Below are 11,029 nucleotides of genomic sequence, written 5' to 3' on the forward strand. Positions count from 1 at the left end.
AGGGGTCTATTTTAACCTTTCCTTGGACAATAGCGAGGGGTAGCACCTTTCTTAGAAATTTTCTCTCTTCGTTTAAACAGTTATTTCAGACTTCACCCTGGGTATTCTACAGGGGAGGGGGAAATGAAATTTGGTACTTATCAAGTGCTAGATTTTCTTCGTGGCTGCTCTTCGTTTACGGGATTCCGGGTTCAACTTCCGGATTACGGCTTCCGGATTACGCAAGACACACGCACACGCGTTTTCTTGAAGGGGCTCGATTGGGGAATTCTTGTTCGCAATGACAGTTCCAAACTGTCCGTTCGTCTCGATTACGGTACGGGAGTCCGGATGACGACGACGAACTTCTTGCGAGTGACGTAGATACTTAGGGTTTCCTTCTAAAACTTCTGGCTAGGCGAGGGGTCGGATCTCGTGTCGTTGGATGCTTGTTCTAGGGATCATCGGAGGATTGGCGGTCAGCTGTGAATTGACTCGTTCGAGAGGGCTCATGAAACGGCTCTGGTTGTCTATCTGAATACTTAGTTCCATCGGTGGTGGCTTTTGGGGTATTGTGGGGTCTGACTGGCGAGACCGCGCATGGATTAAGCGGACGGTCATTCCGAACTTGGGTTCCGAACCTTCATCCAGGATCGTGGCGTGTTCTGTCGAGAGAATCCCAAAATTCTTCTTTTTGGGGCTCTGTCTCTTAGTTTTGTTCGAGTGATTAGGGGGCGGAGTTGAAACAAAAAGCCACTGGTGACCTCCCATTTTACTTGGGTTATTGGTGCACCTAGGACTCGTGTCCTGTCATGGCACGGTGACGTTGTCCGATTTACGAAAGGTCGTTCGGGAGGGGGGGGGGGATCTCAGATAGTCTCGAGGTTCCTGATTTTCTGTCTCCAAGCGGACGGCCTTGGAAAACGATCGCTTTTGTTGGGTGATCGCTACCTGGTAGTGGATTAGATGCCCGTGAACATGATAATGGCTCTATGGTATCGCTGTTAGCTGAGGGGTTATTATTGGTCTAGTTTGGAAAGTTTTTGGGAAAATTCTGGTTCGAGATGGCTCGGAAGGTTTTGCACCACGGTAATACGACGAGGGGAAATACGCCAATTAGCTCTTTAATGCGAGGGCTCTAATCTTAGTATTGCTGAAGGCAGGAGTTTAGTTTTTAATTAATTTTAAGAGAACGGTTTAATTGATTAACCTAATTTTTATATTTAAGGGTAGGTTAGACCAGATCCTACCCCTGTAGCACATGAAGTCGTTTTAGGGTCGGGGTACGGTGAAAAGTTGCTTTATAGTCGACGACCAAATGCCGACCTAAAAACGTCCGAACGTTTTTCGACACTAAAACCGTAAATCCTTTTTTGGGACCATTTATGGTCGGTATGCCGACCATTATCCGACTTAAAATAGACCTTACATTTAATTATTACCCCTGTAGCGCAAAGAGTCGATTCAAGGTCGCGATTTGCCAATTAATCGCTCAAAACTGTGAAACTTTGGCGATTTAATAAAACAAATTGAAATATTTTTAAAATATCTTCCTTTCTGTATTATATTTTTTCGAAAAAGATTATATATTCAATCTGAGATTGTTTGCTTATTAAAAATCTCTCAGCTCAAGTAGGTTACATTTGTATAGCTAAATAAGTTAGGTTAAGATATTATTAATGAAGATTTCTTCGTTACTCTCACTATGCCCCTAGAAACTATAGAATTCTGTACTCTAGAAGCAAGAGCTTTCCAATTGACGGAAATAAACTCATTGTTTCACTCCCGTTCATGGGACTACATACATGTATATAGCAATATTTATGGTTTTATTTGGTCATTTTCAGTCACATAAAATATCAAAAAGTAAGTCGTTTCGACGTAATGATACAGTACATTCTAAGTCGGGATGGCGTCGTTTCGGAGACGGTTCTTAGGTCTATTAAAAGGCGGTAAAGAGTCGACGTTTTGTAGGCGGCCGACGGTCGGCCGACCCTTGTACCCCTAGGACATTTCGACCCTAAATCCAAAGGTCGGCTGACCGTCGGCCGACTTTTCTGTTTAGTACCATTTGCCGACGTCGGTCCGACTCTAATTTGCTACAGGGGTATGAGCTATGTAAATTATATGGGATTCCTAAATAAATTATTTAAGTTTTGAAGTTTAAGTTAATTTTAATTATTTCTAACTCGCTGGGGTTATTATTATGTATTAGAACTTAAAATTATAAGACTTTTGGTATATGGTACGTTACGAGGGGTCAAGAATATCCATTAAAATTGATCAAATTAAGACAAACAATATGTTCAAGACCAGATTGGTCTGACGCGGGGGCTTTGAGAATCGGTAGTCAGAGTGCGTGGGGAAAATGTAATAACAAAGGTAAATAACACACAGAAAATATTAAAAAATGTAAGTTGTGCGGGGGGAAGGTGAACCTGAAGGGTTACAGAGCTTAACAACTCATTTGACCTTATGAAATTTTAATTAGCGTTGTTTTTAAATTTTGATATATTCTTATGCCTTGATTATGAGATGTTCTCGTTGCGATGGAAATGCATTATAAACAAATAGTCGAAACTACATTGATCGCAATCGGCCTCAAGGAAATCACCCATTTTATTCGATATGCACTTTATTAAGTATATTTTTTTTACCATAGGTACTCAGATACACTGGTATTCTTACTCAAAATGACATGGATTATGGCGAACCTAACGGTTGAAATAACGGAAGTGGAGTTGTTATTAACACATTGTTTAGTATTGTTCAAACAGCTACTTTGTCTGTCCTCGTGTACCCTACTGTTCTACACAATAACTGTAATCGATTAAAATTCTTTGTTCAAAAATTTAACTTATTTATGGTTTTCGTGCTTCCTTCTTATGACAATTTTACTATAACCCGAAAATATTTAGAAAATTGTTGATCAATGGGTATTTTAACCTAACTTTCCTTAATTTAAATAAAGAGTAAGTTGCAAATTATTCGTTACCGCCTTAATATTGTTATTAAACTAAGCGCTTACGTTTAAAATACCAAAATTTAAAGTTTCGTTGCTTTCCGTTTCGTAGTTAATGAGAAATAATTAGTAGAACGCCGAAACCATTTGAATTTTAGCGTGGTGATTGACTACACGTAATTTCTCATTGGCCGCTATACACAACATAGAGTTTAGGCTTGGATACAAAATGTAATACTGATTCAATGGCCGAAACCGAAAAATCTCCCGAAGAACCATGGGATTCTACTACTGAATTTGGTACGCGGCGCGGCGGGTGCTTTCATGGTTTTAAAAACACGCGTGTGTTCAATTGACCAAGGATATTACTGGTATGTTCTTGGTAGTGGGAACTATATAACCTACCAGATGTAGTGGGAAAAAATCAGAGAAAGACGTAGTCAATGACCATACAAACTAGGCGCGATAAAATTATCGTTCAAAATAAAATCCGCAGTAGGGCGCTGCACGTAAATTTAATTTTGATATTAAATAAACTTAACGACGGTATTTCATCAAGTGAGTTACATTTTCGGAAAGCCCATGAGCAAATGAAGAAGACAAATATAAAGTAGTTTAGTTTCTATTCGCCACCGAAAACTACAGCTGCGCCACCTAGTCACACTGCCTAGAACTATATTTGGGTGATACGGGTAATGGCGTTATGCGAAAATGCGCGTTTTATAACATCAATTAAAACATTTTACCAGAGATTTACTAACGATTTTAGCATATTTTTTAAAGCGTGTTCTAATGTTTTGTATTAACAAAGGTGTATATACGACATTTATTTATTAATTTTGAACTGTCAATAGGTATTGAATTCGTAAATATAAGTATAAATATTCGAGTTTAATAACACTATGAGTAGGCCTTGGAGAATTCATACAAGGGATCAGTTTGAAAGTTTTAAAGGTATGTAGGAAATTTATTATTATCTTCACATTAGAACAAGCCCAGATTGTTCTAATTTCATAGACTAGTAGCTTCAGCATTTTGTATAATGTATAATGTATTTTAAATAATTTTATTTGGTATATTAGTGAATCGCTCCATGCTTGAAATTTTTAAGTATATTGGAGAGTAGTCTACTCTTGATCCATAGAATAAGGTGTGCGGATGCTTAAAACAAAGTTAAAATTTGAAGTTGGTGATGGAAAACACAGCATTGAAAGGTCCATTGTTCATGCAATAGTGGGTAAATATATTTTTTATTAAAACCCAATTCTTTAATGTAACCTGTTTTATTTATTATTCTAAAAATTCAGGCTTTTGCAAACATGCAGTAAATTGCTGGTCTATTTTATATATAAAGATACTGAGAGCTATCCCAACTTTCTGACTTTAGAAGTGGGGTAAAATGAAGGAAAAGAACTAACTGTGCCTTCGGTATTGTACGGTAATAAAATGGTTAGAGTTGCGATGGTTAAATTTGCCTGGCTCAAAAAGGCTTATGTACTCTTATTTGGTCACTTAGTTAGTCTCAAAAATTTATTTCTAGCTTTTAGTCGGGATGAAATATTTGTGGAGAGTCCATTTGTAGCGAACATAATATCAATTGAAGAGGCAGTGGCAAAAAATAACTAAGTTGGAAAGGAAGGAATCTACTGGCTAACGACTGTAGAGGCTACTATGGAAAAATTCAGCTAGGCCTTTTCATTTTTTGTCTATTCTCTCAAGGGCTATTTTTAATTGATATTAAGAGAGACTGATAATATTTGAAGAAAACGTTGTCCAAATATACAATTTTTATTTTAGATTTTAGTTAAAGAAAAGTTATAATTAAATTTACACTTCTAGTCAAGGAAAGTTATATTTTTAATATGTTAAATTAGTTCCTATTTTAAATTTTGGCCAATTAGTATTTGTAGATAACAAATGAACTGAACTATTTATGTTATGAATTTTCTACTCAAAGCCATGTTAACTAAAAAGGCAAAAACAAATGTATTATAGAATTAATTCAAAGTTAAAAGCAATTAAATTCATTGAAGAAACCACTTAATTAGAAATTACAATAGAAGTGAATAAAATGTTAAGATATGCAAATAAGTATTAAACATAAAAACCATTTGAATTTACAGTGTTATTTTTAATCATATTGGGATCTGCGGCAATAGCTAGAAATGTTATTAATCAACTCGAAAACTCATACCGAACCATCAGGGTGGCAAAGATAGGAAAATTGGGGTCGAATACAAAATGGAAAAATATGCCCTTTTAACGCATAATTTTGTGGGCCTCAATGTAATATTTTCCAGCGATAATGACAATCGAACGGCTTGACCTAAAATTAATTTAATTCATTAGCATTTCCTTATTTTGCAGTATATAATAAAACAGATCACCTTTAAAACGATTCACAAAACGTAGGGTCCTCTCTTTTCATTTAGTTACATTGGATTTGTAATAAGTCTACATGGTAAATTATTGCTTGGAATGGCACTGCATTTCATGCGTCTCTTGAATTATCTTCATCTAAATGACAGTTATTATGATATATATTTAATAATATTAACTTTAAAATCAGTAATAACAAGTAAAATTTGTGTTTCACCATTTCTTTCTAAAAAGTCTTTATCTTTAAAATGGGCGCTGCAAATCTGTGACCACTAACTAGGCATCTTCCCTGATTTTATATTAGTTAACCACACATTAAAAAGATTTTTGCATTTCGGAAAATTGTGAAACGATAACTCCAACGTTCTTTTCTCACCATTTACTCGAATTGTAATATTTTTAAGGGCAGTATTACTACAGAAAGGTACTTCGCAATTTAGGCCACCTCTGCGCCTACAATCCGCCATATTAATCGTTTGTTTTGATCAACAAAGTACGCAGACAACCCAAGCTGCAGGGGTAGCGACTGTGGCGCCGCCTATACCCGTTTCGCTAGCGAATTCCGAAAATCTTTTTGCAACTTACTCTTTAAATAACATTAAATTATCGAAAATAAATCCTAAATATTAATAATAATCATCTAGGCTAATATCCAAGGCACCACCCTAGGCCCAAATCTTCTAGCGACTTTTATTGCCTTTAATACGGGTGGCCGGGTTTCAAGGGTAGGAGAGTGGTTGCAAGCCCATCATGGCACGCGAGTCAACGTTCCCTACACTTACTATTACTGCGTCCGAGCCTGGATCTTCTTTTGCGAGGCAAAAGCACCACCCCAACTCAATATTTACTTTTGGTAAAAAATATAATGTTTAAAGTGACTAAATTAAAATTAGTTAAAATGTAAATCACAATATTTAAAATTAATTAATTTGTTTAACGAAAGGTCTTACACTGGACTGAATAGATATGTGAGGTCTGCAAGTCACACCAGGGGCGGATTAACCCTTTCGGTGCCTCTAGGCACAAAAACATTTGGCGCATATAGGCTTCGAGCTTAGGAAATATAGCGCCATCTGCCTTAATATCCTCAATAAAATATGTGAAGAAATAGCAGACACCTTTTGAATTTCTAGGTTTTCCGGTTGAACTCTCAGCCAGGGTGGGAGAAGTGGCGTACTCCTGTAATCCCAAGCGTCTGGGAGGCTGAGTTTGTGGTTTTCCGTATGAGGACGACCACCAGTCCCCTAACGGGTGGTCGGAATACTTTCGCCACGGGTGTCCCCACCCCTGTCCGCACGTGGCCGTTACACATATCTCGCCCTGATTAATCAGTGGACAAGCGGACTGAATTTGTCCCACACGTTACAATCACGAATAAAAAAAATTCAGCTGTTATTTAGAGATAATTTTGAACGAGCAGACAGCTTTCATATATTTAATTTGAAACTCGGTCGGTAGGCGGCTATACTTATGACCAAAATTTAAACTGCGCACGAGGCCTATTGGCATTGTCTAACGGGTTGGTCAGTTAAGTAGGGGCAAGCCAAGTTCTTGGACAGTGGGGCTTTATTCTACATATGCACTACATAACTGTTGAAAATATTTCAAAAAAGAGCCACGAAGTGTGACGATTTTATGGTTGGGGTCCAATAATTCCACCCCAGCAAACTCAGCAGAATAATTAAAGAAATATTAAAAATGACCTAACGAATTATACACTCTGATTAGCTATTTATGACGGTTAATTATAGGCCTTAAATATTATTAAAGATTACAACGGATTCAGATAAATCAATGAACACTTCTATTAAAGGAATACGGTTATTATCAACTAATTATTTCACACTAAAATTAATACTATTACTAATTATAATTAAAAAATTCTAACTACGCTCGGGCTCGTTTATGGATTAAAAGGGGATTATCGCGAATGGTACCAATTAAACACTGCGCGACGCTCTATAGCACTTAGTTCACTATTTTAGCAACGAATGCTCTATTTTTGAACTCTATTGGCTTTAGCGTCGGCGTTAAGTTAATGCGTTAGCATAAGTTACTCAGGAAGAGCGGTGGCTCCAGGGCGGCGAAGCTTGTCGGGCGGACGTTCACTGTGGCGGTCCTCAATGCGTGGTGGCTGGCGATACGAGATTCGGCTCCCGCGATGAGCTTGACGAAGGCGCTCTGGTATTTCGGCTGGGCACTACGGTCATTGGACGTTTATAGCTTCGAACTCATCATGACGGCTACTCTGCAACTCTTTTTCAAACCGTTTTCGGTGGCGACAATATTTTCGCTTTTCGATCGTGACCGATGGCTTTCGAGTCCGATTCTTACTAACTACTCTTTCGCTCGTGACCCCGGCTTACATGCCAAGGGGGAGCGGTCTCGTTTCCGGACGTTTCACAATCACGGTCAAGAGGTTCCAAAATATTGCACCTTGTAATACTCGCATCAATTTCCGGTTTCTACAGGATGGTTTCCTACGGGGCAAAACTAACCATTCGAGCCAGTGACGTCAATGGGGAATACAATGCTATCGAGCCAGAGCTACATTTCTTAAACATAAACACTTTAATAGAACACTTTATTTACATCTATAACATATATTTGGCAAAACCTGAGTTGACCGGGCCGGTTATTGGGCCCCTTATCTACTTTCAAATATTAAACAAGGGGTCGCGTTTCAACGGCTTTAGTCCCATTCGACCGAAATCCCATTCGACCGAAGGCGGTTTTTGAGGTGTCCCATTCGACCGAATTCTGCCGAAACGTGCGGTTTTTATGTGTCCCATTCGACCGAACGCTTTTATGTGTCGCATTCGACCGAACGCTGCTATATAAATTGGCTTTTGCTATGTTTTCAATTTAGTTACTGAAGTCGTTTGCAATGGAGCGGATAGCTAATAAAGGAGGGTATTTATACATCAATAATAATTATTTATTCCGTCTTAATAAAAAGAAAGATACAAATTGCTATTTTTCTTGCCGAAACGCGATGTGTAAAGTAAAAACTGAAATAGTAAACTTAACCAACTCTAACCTAACCTAACCTAACCTAACCTAACCTAACCTAACCTAAACATGGATCTTCGATAGTACATACCTTATAAATAAAATACCAAATCACCCCGCCAATTGGGCTACATTTTAAAATTCTTTCGGTCGAATGGGATTTCGGTCGTATGGGAATAAACGGTTTCAACGCGCCCAATTTATTGGACACAGAAGGTGATTAAAATGTTTTATATGATTTTATTTGGATTTTAATACTCTAAAGAGTAGTTTTCATGATGGTATTACATTTTTCTGCTTCTCAATTTGTACCAATAATATTAATCTTATCGTTATTATACTTTATGGAATATTTACTAAACGTCGTCTGTTTCTCACGATTAACCTACTGAGATGAAGATTTTTGAAGCGGGTACGAGTTTAAGCAAACAGTCTGGAAGGCTCAAGCCCTTTCCCTTTGTTCGAAGTCGACGATGCGGCGGAGAGCAGGTGCGATGAAAACTGGTTTATGATTCTTCGTGATATTGCTGAATTATCGTTTCAGATCCTTTCGTCGCAGGTTTTTGGAATATCTTTTTCGGGAGAGTGGTTTTCAAAGACGGTATCTATCCAACTAACTGCATTACCTTACTCCTTAAAACTAAAGTTCACTAAGTGTTTCTGATATTAATCAAGACATTAATACAAGGAAGGTAAAACAACACAGCAAAAAAGCATGACCAATAGTAACTGATATCCTTACCAAAACTGTACAGGTCCATAAACTGCAGTTATATTCATAGATTATTGTCATCATAAGCCTATCAACCCCAAGTTCGAATCGAAAGGCAGTGTTGGTTCAAGCAAACGACTGGCGAAAGTACAGCACTAAATCCACGCGGTGGCGGAAAAGATAAACGTAACGCGTCCCGCAATGCATGATGCCAGCTGCTTCGGTAAGAGAGAGATGCGTAGAGAGAGAAAGGGGGAAGGAAGAAGCTTCAGTTTATCTCTACCAGGTGCCGATACTATCACCTAATTTCTTCTTTTTCGCCCGTCCATAGGGCGCTATGCGCGTTTCAAACTTAGAGGTCATAGGCTTATGTTGTCATCTATATTGAATTATAATCGTTCGATCATAAAAACAGTCATTTTGTGAAATAAATGAGTAATAAGTTTTTATTACGTCTAATACAGTTTTATTTACATTGACAACTAACAAGAATAAAAACTAAAATAGATAACGTCTAGTTTACGACTATATCAGTCAGTAGCGCCATCTAGTAAATATTAGCTTATCGCGCCATCTAGTATAATATACTTAATAGGTTAAATATAAGTGAACTAGTGCTATTGTTGATTTGAGGATCAGTAAGCGAGTGGTTTTTTTTGGAAGACACAGGTATTACACATACGAAATTAAACTTCACCAAAAATAATTCTTGCAAAACATTGTCGTCTTAAAAACTCTTTTAATTTAAAATAAATCCTAATTTACACGACTTATACGTGGTTAATGAACATAAATCTCTGAACCTATAAAACAAAAATTACCACTTTAACCATAAAATTACATATCGGTCTCGTGATAGGGTTTTTGATGTTCTGAGGCGGAAGTATCTTCTTGGTCCTTGGACTCGACCTCCTTCATTTCTTCCTCAATTTCGCCAGCTTCGGTTGAACAAAATGACGAGAATGTGTCATCGGATTCTGTAAGCTGAAACGAAACAAAACCTGTCAATTACTGAAAATCAGATACATCGGTCTTAAATAATATCGAAAGATATGCGCTACGGGTTCGTAATCGGGATCCTGGGACGAATGGTAGGACTCCTCTTCGGCTTTGTTCAAAAGTTCTTCCAAAGTCTCTTCAGTTGAGAAATGGTAATTTTCTGGAGTGACAGGACCAGTAAACCATCGATAAACACGATACACTACGTTTTCACTTTTCTCGGAAGAATCCTATTCATTAAACGAAGATATTATTAAACACATATCCGCTTATTGTACATAATATGATTACCAGGCGGCGTTGTTTCGCGAGAGGCTCGTCCGCGGAGCCTTCATCAACAGCGTCATCATTATCGACGGATCGCCGGAAAAGATTTTTGGAACGTCGACGAACACGACGGACGCACTTCATCTGAATTTGGAATCTGGTTAAAACTATACCTTATTTAAAGAAATTACATCTTACATGTCCTCGAACGTAAGATTCGTATATCTTTAAAGCTCTCGAAAGCAAGTCCATTCCGTGAGCAGACAGTGGAACATTTTTATGGATAAATGCGGAAGTCGAGCTCAACAACGCCGATACCTTCTCCGCAGCGCCGTCAACTGTAACAATTAAAATAAACTTAGACCAAGAAAATTGCCACTGAGAGTACTTTCAAATACCGAACAGTTTCCCAGTCTTCTTTGGAATTGTAATTAACTCAATTGTGAACCTCATAATGTCCGCCAACAACGCGTTTATCAGATGCTTGAAGATGGCAATTCGATATTTCTGCGTCAAGACACTTCGTTTAACAGAGTCGGCTACTAGAATATCTTCTTGCTCTTGACCATCCACGCAGCTACTGTTGTTCACATCAGAAGTAACACTGGAGGCATCAGCCTCTTTACTAACCACCAGCTGATCGCCTGTCATGTTGCGAGACTTTCAACTTAAGAATACGCTCTGAAGAAATGTGGATAGATTGATGATAAATTGGAAAT

General features: G+C 37.9%; 1 protein-coding gene across 1 annotated transcript; it reads right to left on the reverse strand.

The window, feature by feature from the left end:
- Positions 1 to 9,763: 9,763 nt before the first annotated feature.
- LOC149949856 (uncharacterized) lies at positions 9,764 to 11,029 on the reverse strand. The gene is made up of 5 exons (XM_090169322.1): positions 10,709 to 11,029; positions 10,509 to 10,648; positions 10,335 to 10,454; positions 10,106 to 10,273; positions 9,764 to 10,028 (listed from the first exon to the last, which is right to left on the reverse strand). The coding sequence occupies exons 1-5, from the start codon at positions 10,959 to 10,961 to the stop codon at positions 9,882 to 9,884; spliced, it is 828 nt and encodes a 275-aa protein (XP_090025448.1). The 5' UTR covers positions 10,962 to 11,029; the 3' UTR covers positions 9,764 to 9,881.

Source organism: Leiobunum rupestre, chromosome 3 (assembly GCF_980474605.1).
Source record: "Leiobunum rupestre chromosome 3, qqLeiRupe1.1.hap1, whole genome shotgun sequence".
Classification (NCBI taxonomy): Eukaryota; Metazoa; Arthropoda; class Arachnida; order Opiliones; family Sclerosomatidae; genus Leiobunum; species Leiobunum rupestre.

Coding starts and splice junctions, on each gene's coding strand:
- LOC149949856 (XM_090169322.1), bottom strand. CDS start 10,961: ATGACAGGCGATCAGCTGGTGGTTAGTAAAGAGGCTGATGCCTCCAGT. Junction 10,649..10,708: donor GAAGACTGGGAAACTGTTCG/GTATTTGAAAGT, acceptor TAATTGTTACAG/TTGACGGCGCTGCGGAGAAG. Junction 10,029..10,105: donor AGGATCCCGATTACGAACCC/GTAGCGCATATC, acceptor GTTTCGTTTCAG/CTTACAGAATCCGATGACAC.